Source organism: Aythya marila (assembly GCF_965140915.1).
Source record: "Aythya marila genome assembly, chromosome: 1".
NCBI lineage: Eukaryota > Metazoa > Chordata > Aves > Anseriformes > Anatidae > Aythya > Aythya marila.
This window is the reverse complement of record NC_139042.1, coordinates 172123213-172149099: the sequence shown is the minus strand read 5'-3', so window position 1 is coordinate 172149099 and position 25887 is coordinate 172123213. Positions and strand designations below refer to the sequence as shown.

At 44.7% G+C, this 25887-nt stretch overlaps 1 protein-coding gene across 1 annotated transcript in view; it reads right to left on the bottom strand.

Moving 5' to 3' along the window:
• PPM1H (protein phosphatase, Mg2+/Mn2+ dependent 1H) overlaps positions 1-20046 on the bottom strand; it is a 138444-nt gene extending 118398 nt beyond the window's left edge. Inside the window, exon 1 of the mRNA XM_082780066.1 lies at positions 19507-20046. Within this exon, the coding sequence (XP_082636192.1) occupies positions 19507-19760 (254 nt within the window). The 5' untranslated portion in view covers positions 19761-20046. The remainder of the gene's footprint in view (positions 1-19506) is intronic.
• Between the last annotated feature and the right edge of the window lie 5841 nt (positions 20047-25887).

Below are 25887 nucleotides of genomic sequence, written 5' to 3'. Positions count from 1 at the left end.
TAATCTTTTCTAAATGGGTGAAAGTGCCAAGCATCGCCATAGCTACTAATAAGGCTGATACAATCCATAATCAGAGCAGTGTAAGCAAGACTGAGCAGTTACATTTAAAAGACTCACTTTAGTCAAGTGTTATAACCAGAAGAGATAATTACTATGAAAATAGTTTTATCTATTAAAACAGGTTTTCTAAAAAATATATTTATAAAAAGTTTTAAAGCCAGAAGTTTATCGGCTATTCAGACCTCTAATCTACCACAGATCTTGACATGATTGAAATACCTCTAAACCAGTATGAGTAATTTGTGTCTGCAGAAACTCTGGTTTCTCAGGAGTATTCACTCCTCAGGTTAGGACCCCAAAACAGGACCTTCACCAGCTGAGAAGGTCCATCTTCGCCTGACAGAGCCTTGAATTACCTACCACCCCATGAAAGACTTGTGTTTCACATTCAAATCAAGTTTTAACTTCCAGGCCTCAGCTCCTTTTCTACCTTTCTTCAAGGGATTAAAAGAATCCCTTAACAGTGCATTTTCCCCATAACTATTTTTATAAGCCTAATCAGGTCAGTTCTCACTCTTCTTTTGGCCAACGAGATAGGGTACCTCCAAGTCTGCTGCTATAAGGCACCTTCTCCATCTTCTGAATAACCTTACCAGCCCCCTTCTTCAACCTGCGATTTTCCCAACATCCTTTAAAGGATGCTGACACCAGAACATTACCCGGTACCCCAACAACACAATATGCAGAGGCAAAAATCTTACCCACCCTATACTTCTGGGGCACATTATGAATGCAGATACGCCAAGGCTGTCTGTACAACACCAGGCATCTTCACAGACTTCTCAAACCCATAAGCAGGGCCCAAACTATCAACATCTCAAAACCCCCAGGTCTGCCCACTAATGCTGAGCAGCAGTTCATCTCTAAAACCTTCTGCGCAGTCCCCTCTTTGGCTGTTTCCTTGGGAGCACACGAGCTCGATATCCCTGTGCTTCCACTGAACTCCCCATGGAGGAAAGTCAGGATGTCTTTGCTGAAGTGATCTGTTCTATCTTGCAAACACCCCCGTTGGGTAAGTCCCTGTAGCTTTCTTGATGGTAACCTCTCATTTTGTTAAGGTGAATAAAAAATGGCCCGTGACTTCAAAATAGAGTATTAAGTTGCAGAGTAGAGACACTGTGCTTGTTATCTGGAAATATCCATAAGTGAAAGAAATCCTGTAAAGCAAGTCTCTATTATTTTAATAGACTTTCCTTGCTAACTGCAGTCTCTGCAGATTTACAGACCAATCTGGCAGCAGCTCCAGTGACAGCACTGCTGCACAACAATAATTACCATTCCCAAGGCAGGAAATGCTCACTAATACGTAAACAACTCACTGTCATTAAAGATATGTACATTTCATGTGAGGATGGAGACATTTCTTTTCGCCCTTCTCTTCACACACCAAACAGCAAAGATACCTTCACCCCAAACCAAGGCGGAGCATTACCAGGCAGACCTGCATAGGAACCCTGTGCAGCACCCAGCTCTGCTGGCAGGTGCCACCAGGGAGCTGGGGAGCCTTCGGCGTGCACTTTGGGAGCACCCCTCAGACTTTTTAATTACTCACTATAAGAAAAGCCCAAATTTGAACTAAGTAGCAACAGTTGAACAAAATCTCTTAAGAAGCAAGACAGCTCAATCACTTAATCTTCATCAAAACTTTCTCATCTGCAGAAACGGTGTAGAAATGAAAACGCACAATACGGAGTTTTACCAGCCCCAAACCAAAGAGATCCCAAAAGATATTGCAGTATGTGTCTGCAGCAGGAAAACTGTAATATATCTCTATTTAGAATATGCATGCATGCCTATTTGCTCTAGATGCATGTATAATCATCCCTGCTATAAATTAGAAAACAGATGAAGGATTAAACATCAATTGCCTGTCCTCCTACACTTCCCATCTCCCTGCCAGGGCCTGAGCAACAGAAGGCATGGTGGCAGTGGTTGGAAACAGACTCTGAAATTGGAATGAGAGAGGAAAATAAGCATTTTCCTTCTGTAGCAGAAGGAGAACCTATAGGAACCACTCGTGTTTCACTCTCAACAAATACACCCTTATTCTAAAATTACAAAACGCTTATGGCTTTAACAAAGATCTTAAAATGCAGCATAAATAAGTATCACTTGAGTTTGCAGTTGTAACTATTAAATTTGACAATGGAAGCAGCACTGTTATGTGAAGAGTTGCTTTAATACTAGTGAAGCATCCTACATATTGTAACTATTTCTGAGAGACTAGGAGAGTTTTACACAAGTGTAACCTTTGCTAGCTTCACCATCTGGGAGTGCACAGACAGCACTTAATTCCCTTGGCTTTTTTCCAGAAGACTTACAGTAAGTCTGTGGTATGCTTTTCTCTTAACAATGAAATGAGAGGTTTATTTTATTTTTGATTGTGGCTTAAAATAGCCCACCAACAAAATAATATTAAGGAGATTGGATCTCCAGACAGCAATAGCATCTTTTATAAGACCAACTGATAGAGCTGAAACTTTGCCCAGTATTTCCACCCAGGTACGTACACATTTCTTCAGAAATGAGTAAATGCAGAAAACTCCAAACTAAATACAGATAAAGATGAAAAGTCAGAAAGAAACAGCCTGCTGGCAGAACATGGGATAGGTCAGAAAGAGGCAAGAGAAGCAGGTCAGTAGCTTGTGAGATAACAAGAGAAAGGATGCTCTAGAAAAGAAGAGGGTGAAGCCGGAGAGAGAGAGGTATAATTACAAGCCACACCATAAAGCTATTATGCATATCTTGAGATATCCCTCCTATTATGCATATGTGTATCTCTACCATTATCCATTATGCATACCCAGGAGAGCTGCAACAAGTTCAATTTCTCAAGTTCATATTTATACTGCTTTTTTCCCCCTCTCTCTTTTTTTGTTTGTTTGTTTTTCAGAATAACTAGAGAATCGAGGACAGGAAGAAAGTGGGAAGATACAAGAGATGCTTTCCTGCTAAAAACAGAGAGTTCCAGTCCTTTACCAACTGTCTGCAGGAAAGCATCTGGGTGTTAATGGCTCTTTAGAGTCACCCACACAGTTCCTGTGATAGCTCTACTGCTCTGGACTGAGTCTGTTGCATTCAGAGCATATGTAGGTTTCAGGGATTCCTACAACTCTATTCCCTAAACATTTAATGTGAACATATGCTGTTCCGACCCAGCGTGGTTTCACAATTGTTTTTCAACCACTGGTAGTTTGTTCCTTGTGAAAACTTTGGTAAGGCTGATGGCTTTTCTGAGGACTCAAGGAGCATGGGCAGATGAAGAATGTGGTTTGGGGGTAATGGAAAAATTTATTTAAAGGTTTGGTCTTCTGATTCTGGCTGAAAAATACTCACTGATCCATCATGGTTACAGAATAGATTGGTAAATAAAAGGAAAGAACAATTAATGATAACTTCAGTTCCAAGTGTTTTATACACAGGCACAGCTTGTTTAGAGAAGCAACCAGAGTGCTAAGCTGATGAAGCAGAGCACTCCCTACAGACGAGCACCCGAGTTGCAAACTACCACCTCACTGCTGTGCGTGATGTCCATTGGTTTTGTGGAGGAAGGCTTCTTGGTCTGTGGGTTGGGCCTCAGAAGCATGGCAAGGTCTGAGGAATCAAAGTGCAATAACCTTGTCCTGAAAACTCCACTGTACAGGTCAAACAGACAACACGGTCATGCTGGACATCACAGATTGAAAGCTGCCAGAGAAAAACAATAACAATATTGGCTCTCTTCCAACATAATTCTCTTCTTTTACGCTCTGATTCACCACACAATTAATTAAAAGGATCAAAGGTCATGGGTGTACTTCATGAATTACGCTTCTCCATCACACTAGATGATCCGTCCAGCTGGAAAGTAGAGCAATGTGGCTTTCCTATCTCAACGGGTACTCAAAGTGTGTCAGCACTTTTAGATAAAGATATAATTAGAAGTTTTCTGTTTGTTGAAAAACAGACAGTGGCTTATTTCAAGTGATCAACTTGGCAGGAAGGGACAAAGTGAAGTAACAGGCAAAAGAAAACAAAACACTTTGAAGGTCTCCAAGACTTACAGCCTGTGGGACATGCTCTGAATGCATAAAGGCTTCTGATTACAATGACTTTGCTTTCTTTAAAATAAAAATGCCTAAAATGGCCTTCTTGAAGGCAACAGAACAATTTCCTTTTGGAAAATATGTCACAGGTCACTGCCCATACACACAGATGAAACCTACACTCCCAGCTATGGTACATGTTCCCTACCTGCTACCACCAGGTAAGGCAGATGCTCGCACACAAAGTCTGCATTTGTAATAGTGAAACGCTAACAATGGTCCTAGATTTCAATCATGTGTCAGCTTTCTTATTTCCAAATTTCTAGACCCAATTTCTATTCCGAGTTGACTAGGAGAAAACATATTTCCCTACGTACCTTGTCAGACTACTTGGCAGTTTAGTGGCCACATTTCACTCTTCGGTAACAGGAACTGGGCCCATGAAACACGTAGAAAGAGATGGACAGAAGTCAGCTTTGCAGTCACATCACCCCTCCATACATGATGGGGTTGTGAAGACATCCTACCATCCACATGAAGACTGTGAGAAGCCAATGCTTTCTGCAGTGCATCCCTTCTCTCCTCAACTGAAGAGCACAGATCCAGTTTCCCATTCCACAACTATGTTACCACTGGTTCCCTTGCCCACAAAAATTAACAGAACTTCGATGATCTTGAGGTCTCTTCCAACCTAGACAATTCTGTGATTCTGTGATCTGGAAGTGTATTACATATTTCTTACATCTGAGGTTTTCTGTTCAGATTTCATGCTGTTTCTTAAAACAACAGGTTAAAACTCTTTTGACATAAGTCTGCAATCACATTTCCCCCATATCCCCAAAGGTTGACTTTCTGCATAGCTAAATTCAGGCAGCTTACCAGGTTTATTTTCTATTTGATTTACAACCAAGTTTGCTGAAGAATATTGCGTAAGCTCTTATCTATAGATAGTGTTTGCTTCACTGTTTCACATGTAAGAGAGTAATAGCTCATGAAGATGCTCTAGCAGCAGTGTTCCCAAACAAGCTTACTTCACGCCTGCTGTATGAAAACTCCACCGTGTTTTTCAGTTCCCTGAAATAACACTGCCCCCATCTCTGCCTACACAAACATCCTTTTAATTCCGGTTAAGATGAGCTCTCCTGCAAAATGCAACATTAGCTCCATACATGACTTATACTCCTCACCCTGCTGCGTGACACGCCACTGCCGGTGCTAGGTGCTTTTGTACAGCAAGTACCTCTCAGCCGAGAGCAAACCCTGCCTGCTCCATGCTGCTTGCTAGTATGATTTTCACTGGAAATATTTTGGTTCCTTCAGGTCTTGTTAAAACCCTCACACAGGAAATACTTTTCAAACCCCATTCTCATTTAAAAAGTCAAGACCCTCTTGCCATTCCTCCAGACAGAGCTATTTGTTGAATAATTCTTTCTGACTATTCTATTCACTACTCATGCACCTTTGTGGTATCAGCCTTACAGCCTGCCTGTAACAATGCTTTACTGCTCACTGGTGCAGTAAGTTTATTTTATTTTTTATAAAGTATTTTCCTAGTGGCACTCCTGCAAGGCTGGGGAGAGCGGCGTAGAAGCTCACAGCTCTGTGACAGTGCCAGAGGCTGGGGTCTCAACAGCATATCCAGAAAGAGAACAGAACAGGACAGCTATTTGCATATATTTCTTTTGCATTTTGTTTCAGGAATGCAGGCTAAAATATTGCATAAGAACAGAAAGATGAAGACTAAGATGCTACAGAGCATGGGAAAAGCTCTTATTTTAGGATTCCATAAAATAAACACATTCATCCTCAAACAAAACAAAAAAAAAAATTGCTTTCTGTTGTACTTAACTATGGACTACTAAAACAAAGACTTGTCAGCCTATCCCTAGAAGAGCTTTTAAGAAGGAATTTCCTTCCAATGCAGAATATCTACACACTGCTTTTCAGTACAATTTGTGCTGCCATTTTCAATTTCTATTGCAGTCTCCATGGAAGGGCCTTCTCCCACAGGTTGGACTGTCATTCTAAATGGAAACACACTTGGGAGGATTTTTAAGGGCAGCTCAGTTTGTGCCCCCTAATTGCACCCTGCTTGCAGCTGCAGACTTGCTATTCCCAGTGGAACTGTGAGAAATGCCAGGTTAATGCAGGAATGAACCCAGCCATAGCAGAGTAATTCCCTCAATGCCCAGTAGAGTCATCTGCCAAGCAGCAGAGCATGAGATGTTATATCTTCCTTAAAATACATTAAAAAGCCTCTGGGTTTTCATGACACCTACCTCTAACAATAGTTTCACCAACTGATCCAAGGCCTCTGGGCACTCTGACACAGAAGGCTCTGACCTGTCACAAGCCTTTCACCACTGTATGTCCTCACATAACGAGCTCTGTCTATATAACTCTAAGTTACAAAGAGAGGCATCATCTTTTATCACTGTTTACAGCCTGTGATAGGGGTTTCTATTCCTGTTAAACGTTTCCCCTGATACTAAAATATTTAGCCTACCTTCAGCATGCTCTCTCCTGGTTTCATAAGGCTTGCTTTCTATTCCTTCTCTTCCAACTCCTCTGCATTTCCTAATTACTTTTTCCATAGTCATTATTTCTCCTTTTAAGCTTTGCCCATAATTAAGGGTGAACACTATTCTCAACAGTGTTTTAAATGCAGACTTCTACAGAGGCAATTTATTTTCCACTATTGCATCCCACTTCCTTTGTATGCTAACATTTTCTTTGGCTTTTTGACTATACCCTGAGCAACTATTTTTGGTAGCTCCCTAGAAGGACTTTAAAAGGGCTAATTTTAAAATGCATACCCGTGTAACTAGTTCAAATCAGCTTTGCCAACCACCACTGCATTTCTCCAAGATCACACCCACCTAGTTACTCACCTAGTCTTTCCAATTTCTATAGGAAATACAGCAAAGTTTCGAAAGATGAAAGAACAAAAACTTTCCCTTCAATTGTCTGTTGGTTTTGTTTCTTTATTTAACGCCCCTCATTTATTTACACGATAGCCTCAAGAGGTGTGCTTGCAGTAGAGGAGGGTGTGCAGTACTACCATGTACCAAACTTCTGTAAGCATGAGAGAAGCAGCATGCCTTACGCTTGTCATTAAACTAAGTGTAAACAAGGCAGTCTGGCACAATCTCTCCAAATACCAAATTGACCAAGTCTACCTGGTGATTGGATTAACACTACAGCACTTTGTTGCAGATTGCAGCATCGTCTCTCCCACCCCTCCTACCTTTTGCTAACATTTGAACTGCTGTGAGAGGACTGACACCTGATGCCAACTAAGCACCAAAGACAAAATTAATACTCCTTTTAGCCGACTTGGTGACTCTGCTCCCACTTTGCATTCCTTCGGGGAGCTGGATGTACAGGTTACAGCTTGAACCAGGCCATCCTTCCAGTGGGGCCTGCATCCCTCTGCTCTTCCCAGGACCTAGGACAGCCACCACCACCAGGGCTTCCCCACCTAACGCCACCATACACATGCTGGGGGGGGGGGGGGGAACTTGATGGGAAGACAAGGGGAAGCCTCAACTCACTGCAATGTAGAGACTGCGAGAAACTGCACATTTCTAATCTGCTGTTTAAGAAAGCAGTGAGCTCAGTCTTTAGGTCTCACTCCTCTCCAGAACTCACTCTAGAGGCCTCATGTAGCATCTGACTCTGAGATTAGCCACACTTATTTTCAATTTGTCCAGCAAATGAGCAAGATGTGAACAAGACACCTTTCTGCCTGCTTCCACAGCTTCCTCATACTTCATCCTTCGAGTCCCCTGGAAACTGGGACAATCCCCAGCAGTGGCAGTACTGAGGACCCCACTGCTCCCAGAGGCCACCACCTGCCCCAGACAGCACCCAAGCTTTGAATGCAACCAGTTGTTGTTAGCAAACGATGTAGCATTGAAAGACATCCATCTCAGGTTGCACTTTGCGTTTCACACAGCAAAAAGATGATCTTGTCCCCAGAGCACCTCATTGTTTGTGCTCTGCTGCCCTTACACGCACGCAGCAGAGGCATTTTCCATTCCATTCGTGAAGAGCCCTACCTCTCTCCTACCCCAGCAGGGTTGCTAACACCTCAAACCAGCCTCTCAAGAGAAGTCAGCTTAGCACTAAAAGGAAAAACACACACCCCAATGGGAAAAAATTCCCCAGGTAATTCACTTCATGCAAAGTCAAAGTCTCTTAATAAAAGCTTTATTTATTTATTTTTATGTAGACGAGGGACCAAACAAACAAAACCAACACAGAATAGCGATTCGGTCAGCAGCAATAACATACTAGCAAATAATAGTATTCTAACATAAACCCTTGGGTCTACAAAGCTCCAAAGAGCAACTTGCAGTGTATGTATAAGTTGCTTCTTGCCCGTGCTTAAGCATACACAGCTACCTGAAAGGATTACGCTCCTTTTATGTTTCCACTTCCATCCTCTTGGTTTCAGATTTCTAAATTACACTGAGCAACAAAGAGTAGAAACAAAGTGCCAACTACGACAGTTCATTTCTCTCTTGCCACTGTCTTTTTTCAAAGACAACCAGCTGAGCAGGAAAACAATTGCCAGCCCCTCCACAGAAGCCCTTCGGGTGCTCCACAGAGCTAGCTGGTGATGTAGGCATCAGGCACTTCTCTCGAACCCAGCAAGAATGGGATTACAGTTAATCACATTAGCCTATAACTTTTTTTTCCTCTAAAAGCAGGATTACAGCCAGAGATAGAGAACTTCCCACATTCCTGCATGCCAGCTGCATTCTTCCCGACTTCATTTGATTAACAGCTAATAGAATTACAATCCACAAACCTGGGTTTTAGGGGATTATGCCAGAGGGGTTGCTGAAGGCGCTCGCTTGGCTGTAATTCCCAGCTTTGCACTACTGGAGAGGGACAGAGAGACCTTAAAATGACATTGAGAAGTACACTGGAGGGAGCCCCAGCCTAAAGAAGTGGCCCTATGTATTTTCTCATTTATCATATTTCCTGATAACACTGGGCTAGAGCACACGTGCCTGATTTAAAGTTCTTGCCTTCAGAAGATGTAGGAGAATGGTTGAAAAACACGTTTTTGTAGGAAGGGAGGGAAGATGGGAGGAAAATATATTCTGCAAATATTCTGAAATTGCTCATTTCAGAACAACTCAGAAAGCTCTGATGTATGTGATGATTTAAGCAACAATATTCATTGGAGTTAGCTTTAAGATCAGTATTTCTCATTTCTGAACACCCACCTATCTGAATTGAAAGGTATACTCCATCCTCAGAAGCACCAAATACACTGCGCAGGTTTCACTCTACAGCTCTTTAAATTTCTGAAGGAAAGCTTTTAAAAAAGTTTGAACTAAAATCCAATGAGGAAGTCCTTGGAAAGAAATGGGGGGGGGAGGGGAGGGGGAAAATACAATTTCCTTTTTCAATCAAGACACCTACAAATAAGCGCAGCATAGAGAAACAAAAACTAGTTTGAACTGTGTTGTAGATTCAGCTTTAGCACAAAAATTCAGCATTCACACCTGAAACAAAGACATTTAAAATAGATTTGGGTAAAACAAACAAACAAAAAACACCCTCTAAAATTCTGTTTCAAAAAAAAAAAAAAAAAAAAAAAAATGCACCAGAAACCACACATACTTATAAGCAGTAATTTAAGGAACTCAGTTGTACTGCACAGACTTCTGCAAAGCATCACATTGCTGAACAAATAAACAAAAACCTAAGACCTGCACTCTAAATGCCAGGGAGCTTGCACAGAAGCTGAGCCAAGGTATTAATGGGGTCTGAGGGCAAGGGGTGCACTAAACCCCCTGCACATCTCCTAAAACCAACAGAGATGCAAGGAAAAGTGCACCCTTGAGCATTTCCATGCTGCTCAGCAAGCCCGGCATGTGCAGGCAGCTGGGATGTGACAGATTGAACACGGTGGCTCTCGCCTTGAAACAATTTGCAAACTGCACTCACGGGACAGGGCTTGGCTCCTGGTGACAGCCCTGGGGCCTGCAGCCATTTCAGGAACATGCTTCCCAAACAGATACTGCAGGAAGTCTTGCTTCTCTCTATCGGACTCGCAGCTTCTCATTTTCTCCTCCTCATGACCAACCAAAAAGGAAAAAAGTCCACAACCAAGGAGAAAAAAAACCAACAACAAGCTTCCCTCAAGAGGGTGGGGTGGTGGTGGGGAGTTAAATAATGATAACCATCATCATTTCATTCATTATCATTGCCACTTTGGGAAACTCACTGATCTCTCAAACTGCATCCTCCAAAACCTAACAAAAAGCCTCCCTTCTCAGAGCAGCAATACCCACACCGTTTCCTCAGCCTTCCAAGTGCCAGGCAGCTTGCAGCACAAGGGATCCTATTTCACCCCAGAGAAGGTGTATCAAGTGTTTCACAACTGGGTAAAGGCTGAAGCTGCCATTTCTGGAAGACCCGACGGATCCCAGCCAGCAGCATGTCTGTCTGCACAGTGACCTGCTATAGCCGAGGGCACTGAGACCTCAGGAGAACACAGGGGTAACGTTTCTTCCCCTTAGACTATTCCACAAAACAGAGCAGTGTCCCAGACAGGAGTTGGAGGTGTGTCCTGCATCCTGCTTCAGACTTCACCAGGGACCAGACCATTAGTTCTGCTTGGTAGAAATTCTGTGACATTACAGCCATGCATTGTGCACCATCTGTTTCTAAGGAGGCCTCTGACATGTACCTAAAGACAGACAAACAACACTTAGTCTCAATGAATCAATGTTGTCCAAAAAATAAATAAATAAAAGAGCTTGCTTGGCTGGAATTGGATTTCTTGCACCTTTCTGCAGGAAGCTCGGAGAGCAGAAATTATAACGGGCCATAAAGGACAGAACAAACTGGGAAATTCGGAAAGGCTCATGGGAGGAGCAAGATTTAAAAGGGACCTCATCTCTGTCAGTACCTTTGTGTAAAGGAGCAGAGGCACAGGCAGGACAGTGTAAAAGTAGCCTAGCTGCAGGACCAGCAGTTTAATAGAAGAATTTAACTGGAAAGACTTTGTAAACAGAGCTATGACTACAACAGGATCCCTAGACAACCTTGGAGACCTCTAATGCGAGTCCAGGACACTGCCATAAGATTTCTGAAGCAGTGTTATTCAGGACTTCAGAACATGGTCCACAAAACCACTGTGGACTAACACACAAACAGCAGTTGCTCTTCTACTTCAAAGCACACAGATGCTGCCCCCTCTCCAAACTAATTGCTTACCATGCAAAAACAGAGCAGCAAAAGATGCAATCAAAGCTCAGCCTGTTTCTTCTCTTATTAGAGCAGAAACCCACATGGAAAGCATACACAAGTGTATGTTTCCCACTCTTTCCCCAACCCTCTCTCCCTGAAAAGCAAGGCCCATCTACCTGCACCAGCTCAAAATCAGTGTGCTATCACAACTACAAGCCACGCTGAAGACAGAGCCTGAGTGGCATCAAAAACAGTCAGCCAGGATTAAACATCCTATGGTAGCAGTTCAAAAATAAATTGTGGGTAAGGGAAAAAAAAAAAAAAAAAAAAAAAAAAGGTTGGAAGTGATTATCCACCTCAGCCACAGTGACCATCAGGACCCGGAATCTGCTTCCATGAGAAGAAAGTGTGCGGAGCCAACAGGATCTGACAGCATTCCTCCTCCACCACAGGAGATGCCCAGCAAAGTTAGTAACAACCTGACACTATCAGGAGTGAACCGATGGGACAGCCTCATCCTGATCTCTCTGCACCAGGGGAGAAAGAGGTTAGTGCAACTGCTGCTTCCTCATGGAGGACCAGGCCCGTTCGATCCCTGCCTGTCTCAGAGATGGCAACCATCTGGGAGGAGCACCACCACAGCTGTGAGGTGTTAATGCGACCTTTGGTATTAAAGGAAAAAAAGATGAAAAAATGAAATGAAGCTGAACACAAGTGATAGTAACAGATGATCAAATATGGATCCCATAAGCGGAGAACCGCCACCCTGCCTCATGCCAGAGATGCACGCCTGCCACAGCAACACTGATTGATAACCCTTTTATGTTTTATTTTTTATTTGTGGTGTGTGCGTGTGGAGGGGGGTTGTTTGTTTTGAATCAGCATGAGTGTGGAGCAGTACACAGGGTCCATATTTTGGTTTTCCCCAGCTATACCTTGCCAACACCTACCCTCCTGCTCAGAGCCTCGCTCCAACCTCCTGCATTCACTAGTGTCGGCTGCCACCTCCAACCATCAGCACGTTTGGCAGGATACAACAGACACGTGCTGCTGGAGGGGGAACCATGCAAGAAGGCCATGGGTGAAACCAGCAACACCACTGCCATGGACATACTGGCCTCCCTCTTGCATTCTTCAAGCTCTTTAACTCCTATGCAGTAAAAATCCCACCCCATGCCTGTTGGGTTTGGATTGCAGGGCTTGGACACAAGCTGAGACTTCTCCACTATCTCCAACAGTTTTGTAGGCTGAATACTTGAAACCAAAACCCCTTCTACTCCACCTTAATGAGGGGGCAGGGAAAACTCTGGGGACAGTGCCATGTACTGCATGTAGCCATCCCAAACCTAAACCCTACTTGGTGAATGTAACTGGCCAAATGGGAACCAAGTCTTACACATCATCTTCCTCCTCCTGCTTCACTGGAAGGAAAAAAGGTCCTTAGAGAGTTAAGAGATAACAAAAAGCACAGTTAACGCTGAGTTGCCCGGCACAATGTCTTGCATTTTAGAGCAGCAAGTTCAATCACGAGTCATATTCAGGATTCAGCTCAACAAAGAACTGACCAACCTGTCCTTAAACCCACAAACCATATTTCTTCCTCATGCAATACACGGGCCCTGTCACAGGGATGAGCTGTGCTTTGCAGCTCTGCTTCCCTTCAAGGTTAACGCGAGCATGTTTCATTTGATCATACTCACGGGCTGGAAGAGGTTCACCCTCGGGGGCACAGCCCTGTCAGGTTTCCTTATAGCACGTACCTTCCTGAACAACACAGCTGTATCAGACAGAAAAGAGCCAAGCCAGAGCACTCGCTGACCGCTAACAGAGCCTGGTGAAACTGGGCAAACCAAAACTGTCCGGGAAGACACAGATGCCCTCCCATTTTGGGAGCTGGGACCAAGCTCAAGCAAGCTCCTCAGACAGCACCGGTCCTCAGCCCCTGGGGCCAACAGCACGAGACACAGCACAGAGGGATGGATTTCCTACTTGTCTCTTTAGGAATCATGTGCATGCAATTTAGACAACATTAAAAACACCAGAGCACATGATTTACCCTTTCCCCCTGCCCTCCCTCCCGACTAGTTCGAAGAAACCAGAGACCACATAGGAAAAGCCAAGCACAGAAAGGCAGGAAAAATTGTGTCGTCCAAGCACGCAACTCAGGACTCATTTTCCACATTCGTAACTCCCCCCCCTTGCCAGAGCTTATCCTCACTGCCTCAGTTTCTTCATCTGAAGCAGCAGGACGATTTCCACATGTATATTCTTCTCCGAGGCTGTTCTGAAGTTATTATTTGCAAGACACTTGGCAGATTAGAGCCATCACATAAATATTAAATGTTATGGTATCAGCTCTTACACAAGGAGAGGGATTTCTGAAGCTCTTACAACTACCATGAGGTTTCTGTAGGCTGTTTTATACAGGCCCAGGCTTAATACACGTTGCCAAACTCTTATTTAAAGTTAAGATTATATTATGCATAAAAGAATAATTCGTTCACAGGAAGAGTGTTCAGGCCTCTTTAGGTACACATACGGGATTTGAATTTTTAGCTCATCCATCAGGTCCCTATTCAGTCCTGTCTTCTGAACTACAGAAAAAAATAAGGAACATGATTTTATCCAGATATAGGGGGGAAAGTAAACAGTATTTTTAAAAGTTTAAAAAGGAAAGTAATTCATTATTTTTGTGTATTCAACCTGAGGAAAAAGGCAAAGAGAACAAGACAAAAAAGGTATTCCTCTTTCCGGGCACGCTATCCCCCTGAAATCTGTACCAAGCAGAACACACACAAGAAACCTGTTTACAGGCAGGGGATGAGTCATGCTCCCAGCTGACGGTTCGAAAGACTTGCTCCCAGAAAGGAGAACATAACTTGCAATTCACAGGAGCCAAATGCTGCTATTAGCAGGCAACGGGCATCAGGATAAGGGATCGGGAGCTGCAAGCCCTCCGCTATCCGCTGCCCAGCTCCGGACAAGCAGTTTCTGTGCCTTGGTTTATCCCACCTTACAGACGTGGGGAGCTTTCACCTACCTCAGAGGGTTACTGCAAGGCTCAGCATTTGTATAAACAGCTCAGTCTAGACAGAACGTGGAAGGTACTTCAGGGGGAAAACTACTTCTTTGTTATTTTAACCCTGAAAATCAACAAGTTTGGGCTTGATTGTGCCAACCTAAAATTTCTGATGACTGAAAGTGGATGGAAATGATTTTATTAAAAATCCTTCACTCAATCCCTGCGTACATTCATTTCTTATAAGCTAAGTAACACAGCGTGAGAAAATATGATGCAACATCAGCCTTACCAAAGAACCAGTACTTGGAGTGGAAAAAAAAAAAATCCATAAGCTTCCCTTCTCCCTCCCACCCTTTGCCTTTTTCATTTTAAGCTTAAATTATTGCTGTAACAACGTGCCTCTGGAATAACACTGTCGAAGGACATGGTGGTCATACTTCACCTACAACTCCACATCCATTACGGGCCAGCAGTCACCACACCACAGAGCAGATGTAATTGCTACTGCAGGCCTGCAGAGCAGAGAAACCACAGCGTTGCAAGCCTTCTGAAATGTAACATTATGGAAAAAAGAGCCTGGACTTTGTGGCTCATCAAACTAAAGGCACCGCTGGGATACTAAATTGATTTTATAAAGCCAAGATGCATACATACAACAGAGGCCTAGTTTCTAGCTACCTATTATGACTTGGAACTGCACAGATATCTAGAGTGGCATTTAGAAATTAAAAAAAAGCAAAACAAGCCCTTGCATAAAGTCACAGACAACATATGAGCCTGTTTCCACATTTCCCTTAAATATCCTATTAAGTGCATTTAATGGTACCTTTTGATACTAGTCTGCAAAGAGATCATAGGAAGGTAAGAGTAGGGAGAAGAGAAGAAAGCATGTGATACTGGAAAATCTAGCTATGATCCCACCCCAGGACTCATTATTTAGAAAAGCTATTGCAGCACTAAACTATGGACCACCAGAAACACACATCCACATTCAATACAAGTGGAAAATGACTCAAGCTTTGTTTTTCTATCACAAAATGTTATTCAGTTGCAGTTTCTCTGCAACTTCACTAGAATAAGGCTATTTCTTCGTCAATTGCAAACTCAGGATCAGATTTTTTAAGTGCTATCTGTAACCCAGGTAATTCAGTCAGGAGAGGAAGGCTCTGCTCCACCCTACTGATGCTCTTGTGTTCAAAGCAAGAACAGGACAGATAGAGAAAAAGGTGAAAAAATGACGTTATGGGCAAAGTTCAGGCAGGCAAATGCTACCCAAGATGTTTAATGCTACGTCCTCCAGCTCTGCTGCTGCCTCTACTGGGCTGGCTACATTTGGAGTTTAGCACTGGGGCTGATGGCAGCTTAGCAGAAACCATGGGAAAGAGGTCACAGCACGCTAAAGCCAAGCGGAGAGAGGAACTACAGAAGTTTTCCTCCTGGTAACAGGGCAATCCAAGCAGATGCTCAGAAAGCAGCTCAAGGTGCAGATCAGAGGAGGCCTTCAGCCTTGGAGCACAGATGCTTTGGAGGACAGGGAGGCAACAAGCAAACGCAGTGTCAGGCAGGACTCCCCCCACACAAATAAATCACTGAACTCTTCAGAGAGCAGCAAATCTCCTTACCCCTCTGGATTAAAGGCAGACTTAAAGGAATGTTTGTTAACAGACTGCTCACTCCCTGGGTCATTCCCAATGCATGTTAGCTAACCACAGTCAGCAGAGTTATGTCAGGGATGTCCTTGGTTTAAAAAATAAATACATAAATAAAAAGTCTTTCTAAACAAATTGATACCTCTAAGGACAATCAAAAAGCTGACTAGATGTGGGACAACTCATTTCATTTCTATGGGGTTTGTTGACTGCCTGCGGTATAAAAGTATCTTTTTGAAACATCTACTTGCCTTTTGCTATTCTGTAGATCAAGAATTGAAATTCAGGGTCTCAGGTCTTCCACAGGAGTAACAGGACAGATGTTTTGGGAGGCAATTTTCAGTCTGCTCACTACGGAAAGCTGATTCCCTATGGGATTCCCACTGAAATTTCAGGAAGCAATGATATTTTATGCCAGCATTGACTATGTTTTTGAAGATTTCATTTGCCTGCCTACATGCTTTGCATAATAATTATCACACTGAAAGAGGGGAAGCTAATAATAAAAATTAAATGCTAATTTACATTTCACTGCATAACACCACAGAGATAACTTATTTTTTAAATTACCTACTTAAAATATATGACATGGATGAGCAATATTGCAAAAGTATCTATTACAAAAAAAGCTCAGAATGAGCAAAGATAGAAAAAGGGAAGGACCAGTGCTTGTTCCAGGGGGACAAGTCTGATGAACAGGCATGTAACACGGATGCTAAGGAGAAAGAAAAAAAGAATAGGGTGGGCTTCTTTGTCACTGTCTAAGGTGTTAAGAAATCCCTGTCCTTGGGAACCAAAGAAACAAGAGAAAGTCCCTGAAAAAAATATATATATATATTTAGTGGACTTTGACTGCTTTAGTCCGGCACAGGAACCAACACTAATCCCAAAACACATTCTCCAGCTTGGATAAAGCAGACATGAGGGAGCTCCAGTATGATCAGCACACTGTCACGCTTTTACAACTAAAGAACATGAACACAGCAAATGCCGTCCTGAACCAGGGCATCCAGGTGATCTGTTCTCCGAGCCAAAATTTCCTCCCAAAGACAACAAGACATGCACTGGCACTGGCCACAGAGCATAAATCCAGCAACTCCAACCCTGCTGTGCACAGCCCATGACACCAGTGAAGACTCAATAAAGGCAGCACAAAGTCTCTCCAGGGCTAAATCTCCATCTTCCAAGCCTACTGCAAACCTCTCTTTAACTTCAAGGAATAAAAAAAACTCAGAGCCCAGAGCTATCACTGCCAACAAACTAGTAAAACACAAATTAAACTGCTGCCCTTTGCATGTCACCAGCTACTGGTGAAGACGCCAAGCCTGCCCCTGACATTCTTGCAAGTGCTCATTTGTACTGCACCAAGAGGCAAGCACTGCTCTGGTAGTTTCCTTAATACAGATGCTAACACAATGCGAAGTAGTGTTATAAAAGCACTTCCTCCCCTGAATCCCTCTGAGCAAACAAACTTAAGAATATGTATAATAGTAATTTGACCTTCCTGTTTCTTTTTTTCCTTTATTTTCTCCATATAATTCAAATGCATTCCAAAAGGAAAACAGATATTTTCAATATACACCACCAAGTAAATCTTGCAATTATCTTCAGGCAGCCTGGTAACAGCTTGAGGGGGGGAGTGTTGGGAAAAAAAAAAAAAAGTCAAATTTGGCAAAACCCACTTTTGTCCTTATTTCCTTCTTTTTCTTTGTGCATTATGTCTGTTGCATTGCTTCGTCTTTGGATGACAACATAATTTTGGTAGCACTGTTTTCTTCTTAGCTACAGCACAGTGAGCATTTTGACATCTTCTGGTTACAACCAAGCCCCATTTTGGAAGTGCAGAGGGATGTTTCTGGGAGCAGCCTGGTAGCACTTCCACAAGCTCTTCTCTTCCCTTAAGGCAGCAGTACCCCCCTTGAGCTCTGCTCCATGCGAGTCAGTTACTGCAGCCAGGACTGCACTGGGAGGGGATGAAATAAAAAAAGAAAAACAAACAGAGCAAAAGGCTGATCTCTTTTCACAGAGATAACAGTAGGAACGGAGAAGGACAGTAACTTTTTTATGCCTTCCAATTAACCAAACTGCTCAAAGCTCCAAAGAGGTATTTGAAAGTGAACCTGGCACATCCTCCTTTCACTATCACCAGAGCTGGCTACCTTGTCTCCAAACACTCCCCCCGAGCTGCAGGTTTCAGCTATAGGTGCTCCCCTGGCCTTCCCCTTCCAGCATCCTCATTTTCCTTCCCCGACAGTCCCGGGCAGAGGCTGCCAGTAGCGGTGGATGCGCAGACCTGGGAGCCGGAGAGCCTCCCTGCCGCTCCGTCACCAACCTGCAATTACAGCTGCTCGCTGAAAGCCACAGCACCTCACGTAAGCTAAAAATAGCAGCACTTACTTGCTTTGGTAAAGAACTGCTTTTTAAGGGACTATTATAGTAGCAGAACAATCAGAGCTTACTTTTAAACGTTTCAACTTATAGTTCCTAGGGAATTCGCTCAGCAGCATATTCAATTCTTTAATAATCTGAGGAGAACAATCCAATCTGAAATTCTTTAAAACTCCCTTCCTATTTCAGCGTCCCCGATGATGCAGCAACTCATATCAACCTTTTAAATAAAGCTAGCAATTGCTCATTAGCAACACACAGCCTTCTCTGTAGTGTTTGCAGCAGCTTTGCTGGGAATTCACGGATGCCCAAAGAGACAGTATGGTAAAAGAGCTGGTAGCTTGGAAGAGCTCCTTTGGTGGGACTTCAGCAAGCTGCCAGGTAGGAGTGATGTGAATGGCACAGTCAGGACTTGGAGACAGCAGCCGGGAGACATCAAATACTCGGCCCTGCTCCCAGCATCACCAAAGCAGCGATGTGTGCTGGTACAGGAGTCAAGTGCAAGGACGTGCCTTGCCTCTGCAGCCGCTGCCCTTGCCAGCGGGACGAGGAGCTGCATCCAAACGAGCGCTGCCCTTCGCCTGCAGCCAGTGCTTGAGGTGCAACCATGTCGCTTGCGCTCAGGGCTACGACCGGTCCCAGCTGGGCACCCTCCAAAGCAAGCAGCATGGCACTGATCACAGCAAGGAGCTGCTGGGGAAGCCCGCTTTTAGGATTATTTCCATCAGTTCAGAGCTCGCGTCCCTCACGTCTTCCCCCAAGCTGGGGGCACTTTGTGAAGAAGCAGCCAGCCACCCGTGTGCCTTACATCTTGCCGGGTGCACACGAAGATGCCCCCAGACCCCATCCCAGCCCTTGTGGCTAGCGGGCAGCATCCACACGAGCCGAGCTCCCTGCCAACAGCCCCTCCATCCCCCAGCCACGGCTGAGCTCCGGCCTCACCCCCTCCTCCTTGGGGGGACACCAACGCCTGTAGGGGGGGACAGGGCACCGCGGATGCCCCCCCACTGCCCCAAAACCGACTCCCCTTGCCCTTGGGCTCCGTGCAGGCCTGGAGGGGGGTTGGATAGGGGGGTGCTGAGGGCAGAGCAGGGCGGAGCAGGGCGATGCCGGCCGCCCCCCACCTGCCCGCCGGCGCCGTACTCACTCGGCGTAGCCCGTGGTCCAGGGCAGGCGGCGGGTGTCCTTGCTGAGGATGAGGATGGGCCGGGCGATGTGGTCGGCGGAGCACTCCACCTCGTCCGGGGACAGCCCCAGGAACTCGGGTCTGCCGTAGGGGAAGCGCAAGGGCAGCTCGGAGCCGCCGCCGCCGCCGCCTCCCCCGCCGTGCTCGCCGCCCGCGCTGCCAGCCATGATGCCGCCCATGAAATTGGCCACGGCGGACTTGACCCGGGTGAGCATAGTACCCCGGGAGCCCCCCCCCGCCACGGGGGAGCCCCCGCCGCAACCCCGCACCGGGGAGGGGGGGCTCCGGGCCGAGCCGCGCCGCGGAGCCGAGCCGAGCCGCGCCGCGCCGCGCCGAGCCGGGTGCTGCAGGCTCAGGGGCGGCGGGGCGGCGGGCTCATGGCAGCGGCAGGTTTCCCCCTCCCGGCTGGACTCAGCCCGGTGGCGGCGGCGGCTGCTGAGTCATGTGATGGCGAGGCTGGGTTCGCCCCGGCGCTTCCTGCTCCTCCTGCGGCACCGCCGGAGCTCCCGGCCGGCCCCCGGCCCCCGGCAGGTGCGCGGCGGGCGGGGCCGGGCCGAGCGGGGCCGCCCACGCCGGGGCCGCCCCCGGGCAGAGCCACCTGGGGGCCGCGGGTCCCCTCTCCCCTCCCCTCCCCTCCTTTCCCCGAGGGGTCGCTCCGGGCCCCGCGGTGGATGCAGCGGGAGGGTGCCGGGGCGGAGGGGCGAGCCCGGGTGCCCGCAGGATGAGGGACGGGGAAGTTTTGTCCGGCGCCCCGCACAGAAATGCTGGCCCGCAGCCAGCGCGGTGGAGGGGGTGCGGGGCCGGGGGTGCCAGGCTGAGGGGGCACGGGGCTGAGGGGGCAGCAAGAGCGTTTGGAGGAGGTCCGTGCCCTCCAGCACGGCTGTGGGCGTGTGCCCTGTGGCATCCCAGCGCCCCCCAAAATCTCTAAATCACCAGGAGGCAGCGACCTGTGGGGCGGAATCCGATTAATCGGGACAATTCCCACCCCAGGTTAAGCACTGAAGCAGGTATACACCCAGATTTCGGAGGAAGTGGTTATTTTTCAGATCTCTTCTTTAACCTGGATTGGTAGAGATATTTTGGGGAACAGTAAACCTCTCCTAGGTTTATCAGCTACTTGATATTAATAACTAACCACTCGATAACAATGTAAGGACACCTTGTCATTCTGCCATTCGTGTATTTCTGTTTGCTTTGCTTTGTTTCCTGGTTATGTTGCAGAGGTCATAACTTTAAAGAAAAGAAAAAAGAAAAAAAAAAAAAAGAGAGAAATAAAAGGATTGTTAAATAAATATAAATATATAAATATATATATATATATATATTTTTTTTTTTTTCCAGGGGTCCTTTGTCTGAGTGCTGTAACAGGCAGCAGTTCATCCAATCCACACGTGACAGAGGAAGGCAAGTCTGAGGTGACCAGGGCTGACCCCAAACCCCTGGTTACTCTATTCAGTGGTCCGTACAATATTTGATTTGCCCAGTTCAGTTCACTGCTGGCCCCATCCACCTGAGGATAATCCCTCTCCTCTCCTTTTTCAGCTAGATGGCCAATGTTTTTCCTCAAGCAGCAATCCAGTGCCACTTGCCTCACTACTGCCATAACAGCCTGCTGTCTGAGGAAGACAGGAGTGAGAAGAGGGGCATGAGCAGAACTTGACATGTGTCCTGAAGAGGCTCATTTTTTCTGTGTAAAAGTAGAGCTCCTCACAGGTTATCACATACACTCTTGGAGAGGCTATGGCAGCTGACTAAATTTTGCGGTCTATCTGACACACGGCTTCAAAAAATACCATTGACAAGGACTCAGAGAGGATGAGTGTTTGTCCTCCTGCCCCACTTGTGGTCACCATTCTGCACAAAACGTGAGGGAGAAATGTAAGAGAGTATGTATAGACTTGTTAGAATTTAAATGATTGTCTCTGCAAGATGAGAAGGAAAAGCTCAGATCAGACATATGGGGAGACAGCTTAACAGCTCACCATTCAGAACAAATCTGTGCGCTATTTGAAATTCTGGGGTTGTTTGCCTCTGACACAAGAACGCTATGTGGATAAAACAGCTATGATGTGACCTTTCCATAATGAAATGTATAGAGATGCTTTGATTTCAGTTCTCTTTGAGGAAAGAGGATCGTGTTGTTCACTTCTGAGTCAAAGGTGAAGCCCCACTTCTCAAAGGAAGTCAGGCCTGGCAGATCTGAGCAAGTTCTTCAAATCGCTCAGCCTGCGGTCCATCAGGTCCAAGCCAGACATCTTTGGTGATGGGCAGACCTTGAAATGTCTGGGTATTCACTTCACATCAAATTTTCAGGCTAAATTCTCAATGTCACTATTTGAAAATTGACTCTCTCTCTTTCTGCTATCCCATGACTAATGCAAAGAAAAGATGACAGGTTTGATTTTTTTTATTTTTTTTTTTTAAATGCAAACGTATTTGTGAAATTGAGATAAATATAATTTTCTCTCTGAATGGCTAACCACGTCATGGAGCTAGAGACACATTCACACGCAGCTCTTTGAAGGATCTGCACCGTATTATGTCACCTTGCCATGCATTATAATCAACATTTGACAAATTCAACAGCATTTTACTCACAATTAAAAAAAAAAATATTATGCAGAGAATGCTCAAAATCTTCACAGAATAAGAGAATAACTCTGATTGGAAAGGGCTTCTAAGGATCATGTGCTCCAACTTCTTTGTCAAAGAAGGGCCAACTTTAAAGTTATATCCTATTGTCCAGAATCTTGTCCAGTTGAGTTTTCAGTGTAACCAAGGATACAGATACCACAGCTTTTCTGGGCACTTTTTAAAGAACTGTAACACAGTTCACTTTAAAAAATTGAAAAGTTTGCAGGATCCATGTGGCTCTGAGGACTTTGGCTCTGTCTCTTGGGTATATGGGATGCTTGAGCAGAGGGCATATTGTGTGGAGTGGTTGGACCAGTGAACGTGCTTTGAGTCAACATGTTTCCACATTTTCTGATTAAAAGAAATGTCTGGGACAGGCCTTTCTTTGTTTCTTTTACAGAATATGCAACTACTGTCTCATAAAAGGCACCAGACTATGGAAGCCATTGGATATATTCATGTTTCCTAAAGGATTATGGAATTTATTTTATAATTTATTAATTAATAAAAATATATATTTATTTCAGTGTGATTCTTGTACTTGCCTGTACATTGTTTATACCTCACCTTGCTTGCCTGTTTTACTCTTTGTTTGCTGTGCTTTTTATACTCTGAGTGAAAGCAATGGGAAAACTCACAAGGACTCCCAAAGCAGGAAGTCTAATGTGGGGTGAAAGGAGCATTTCTGCTGGCATGAACTTCTGCGCTGTTTTTAGTACTGAGTATGTACAGAATATCGACAGGTGTGAACTCTGCTACTGGCTTAATTCTGAGAGTATGTCAGAATAGGTATCTGGCATTACGGTGATGAAACTATCGGCAGGGTTAAAAAAAAAAATAAAGGAAGAATTGTTTGTTTTTCTCAGTTAATCCCCCAAAAGAAAAGCACTTGGAGCCTTATTGTTGCACATGACTCTGCTTAGGAAGATCACCACATCATGTGGTGATCAATGAACTTATTCTTACCTTTTCAGAAGTACAGTACAATCTTTAATAGGCATGAGGAAGCTCTTCATCTCTGAAGAAAGGCCCTTCAGAGGCACAGTGCCTGAAGCATCACCGAGATGTGGAGGGGAAAATGCCTCTTGTTAAGACATCAGTGCTACTCCCTGCAGTGCCCGATCTCCCCTGCATGCCCTTAGCTACCCCCAGTGTTTCTAGGCTTATCAGAGCTGACAAGATCAAAGCCACTGGTGCTCTTGCCAGTTTGCAAGTAAGAGCACCAAGTACATTAAAAAATAAACAGCAATACTCGCAGTGTTGTATTTCCTCTGTTGTACCTGATTTCTACTTCATTCCTGAGTAAGTATTTATTTCACGCATGGTATTTCCTTATGAGAGATTTCCAAGGCTGAAGTTCAAAGAGAGCATCTCCTGCAGAACATGGGCAGTGCCACGGTCCCAAGGCTTGGGGACCCAATCCTGTTCCCACAGAGCATGATTCGAGTGGTCTCACTGAAGGCTGCAGGCTACCCAAACAGACCAAATAGATGATCCTTACGGGTCCCTACCAATTCAGGATATTCTATGATTCTATGAAATCCACAAAATGGCACCAGGGCCAAAACACCCAAATATCTTATTCCCAAGCACAAACTTTAGGGCAAACTCTTCATTTTGCATCACTGCCCTAACCATGACATGACCAGAACCACTGAGTACAGTTTGCCAGACTCACAAGTGTGGCTTGGGGGGTGAAAGGAATGAGAAAACATCCAAGGTTTCCTTTAGACTAGGGAGAAACTAGGGATAAAACTTGTATTCATGAGTTTCATGCTGACAAGCAACAGGGGCCAGGGGCCCTAACGCATAGAAATCATAGCCAGGCAATGAGGACCTCTGTCACAGCTCTGCCCTTACTCAAAGATATGCTGAATAGTTGCATGGGGAAAACACTCAGGCCAGAAAAGTGGCTTCATGTTTCTTCTCATGATGGAGCACTAATAAATGCACAATTCTGAGCTGTGTGAAAGTAGCCCTGGTTTAGGTACCCAGGCAGGAAAAAGGCCCTAAAGAGGGGTCTTAGGTGACAGGCAGTCACAGTAAAAGATGTCCCAAGATCTTATAATGGCTTGCAATCTGCATAAATATAAATAAATACTTCAATGTAAGCTGCCCATAAGCCCACAAATTTTCGTATTTGCCAAAAACTACAGGATGACTTTTTCTGCGAGAATCTCTATGCAAGTATCCTGAAGAAATAACCATCTAATTTCACTACAAACATCATCAACAACATTTTGCTTCTACAACCTCTTCTTACTTTCCATTATCTGCTCCTTTTTAATGCCTGCAGCTCCATCTGCTAATAACGGGCTGCGCTGGGGATTAGCTTGTTTATGTGCTCCCGTTGGCAGCTTTACATGGGGGAGGTGGAGCAAAATGATTATAACCTCCTTGTGCTCCTTTGCCCTGATCCCTGTGAAAGAACAGCTTGCCAGATGATGCCATGAGATGCTTCAGTGTCAGCTATAGCTGGTAAGGAAGTCTTGACTCATGCCCAAGTTAAGCATGGGTTAAATACTCAGGGAAGTGTTTTGTGTTTGCAGAGTGGTGGGGAATGTTTGTGTAACCTGCCAGCTGCTTTCACTGGCTCCTTACCTGGGGCATTTCAAGAGTAAACGGGATGGGCAGGGGCTGCCTATAAGCCTGTGGGGCAAGAGAAGGTGGCAGGGGCATGGGATACAGGAGAGCCAAGCCTCACCATCACACCCTGCTTTGACTTTGCTTCTTTATTTTCCCTGTGTTTTTTTTTTTTCTTTACTTTTTTTTTTTTTTTTTTTTTTTTTTTTTTTTAATACAAATTAAGTGAATGGTTCTGGCAAACCTTCAAGGTTTTAATGTCAGTCTGGGCATACAAAATCACAGGTAAAGCTCTTACGTGGCACTTGCTCTCAGGCAACATTGCCAAGGGAGGAAGTGGGATTTTTGAACAAGTTGTCAAAACCCTGAGCTCCTAGACTTGAGGCTGAAGGCTTACCAGATGTTTTGTGCTGTCAGAAATCACAGTCCTGGTTATTATGAATCATGGCAGAGAAAAAAATTACTCTACTTTTGCATTCAGTTTGTGGATTTCTGTTCGTCTTCTGTAAGTAGGAGTACGGAAACTATTTTTCCCCATTTTTTTTCCTTTTTTTTTTTTTTCTTTTTTTCCCTTTTTTATTTTCTTTCCAGCACTGTTCTTGAGGTGCGTGTGGTCCTGCATGGTCAGCCTGGCTGCCTGGTTTCCCAAATATGTGGTATATGTGGCATTCTGATATTAATGTGTTATCATTCACATTGCTATGGGTAATACCCAGAATCCTGTCAATGCCTGAAGAAACAAGTGCAAACAAGGCAAAAACAAGCATTTAGAATTTCCTGACACTTCCAAAAGTCTTGCAAAGTTGTAAAAGTGTGTATATAAATATTTATTAAGTTGTGTTGGAGAAAAAAAAATGTGAAAGTTTAAGTCTTCAGAGCTCTCCAGTTTCAGCTGTGTAATAAGATGCTATAAATATTGTCATTTCTTCTGCAGCATCAAAGGTCCCTTGTTATAGGATCTGCTGCTTTGTCTGCAAAGACCTGTGTAGTGGGGGCTCTAATCCATTTTTAAGTTGTGCAAGCACATTTCTTTTTTTCCCCCCACCATTTTTTTTTTAGCTTGACCATTCCCTTTTATTAATGCTTTTAACAAGATTGTTTAAATGGATTCTTTGTTGTCTTGTT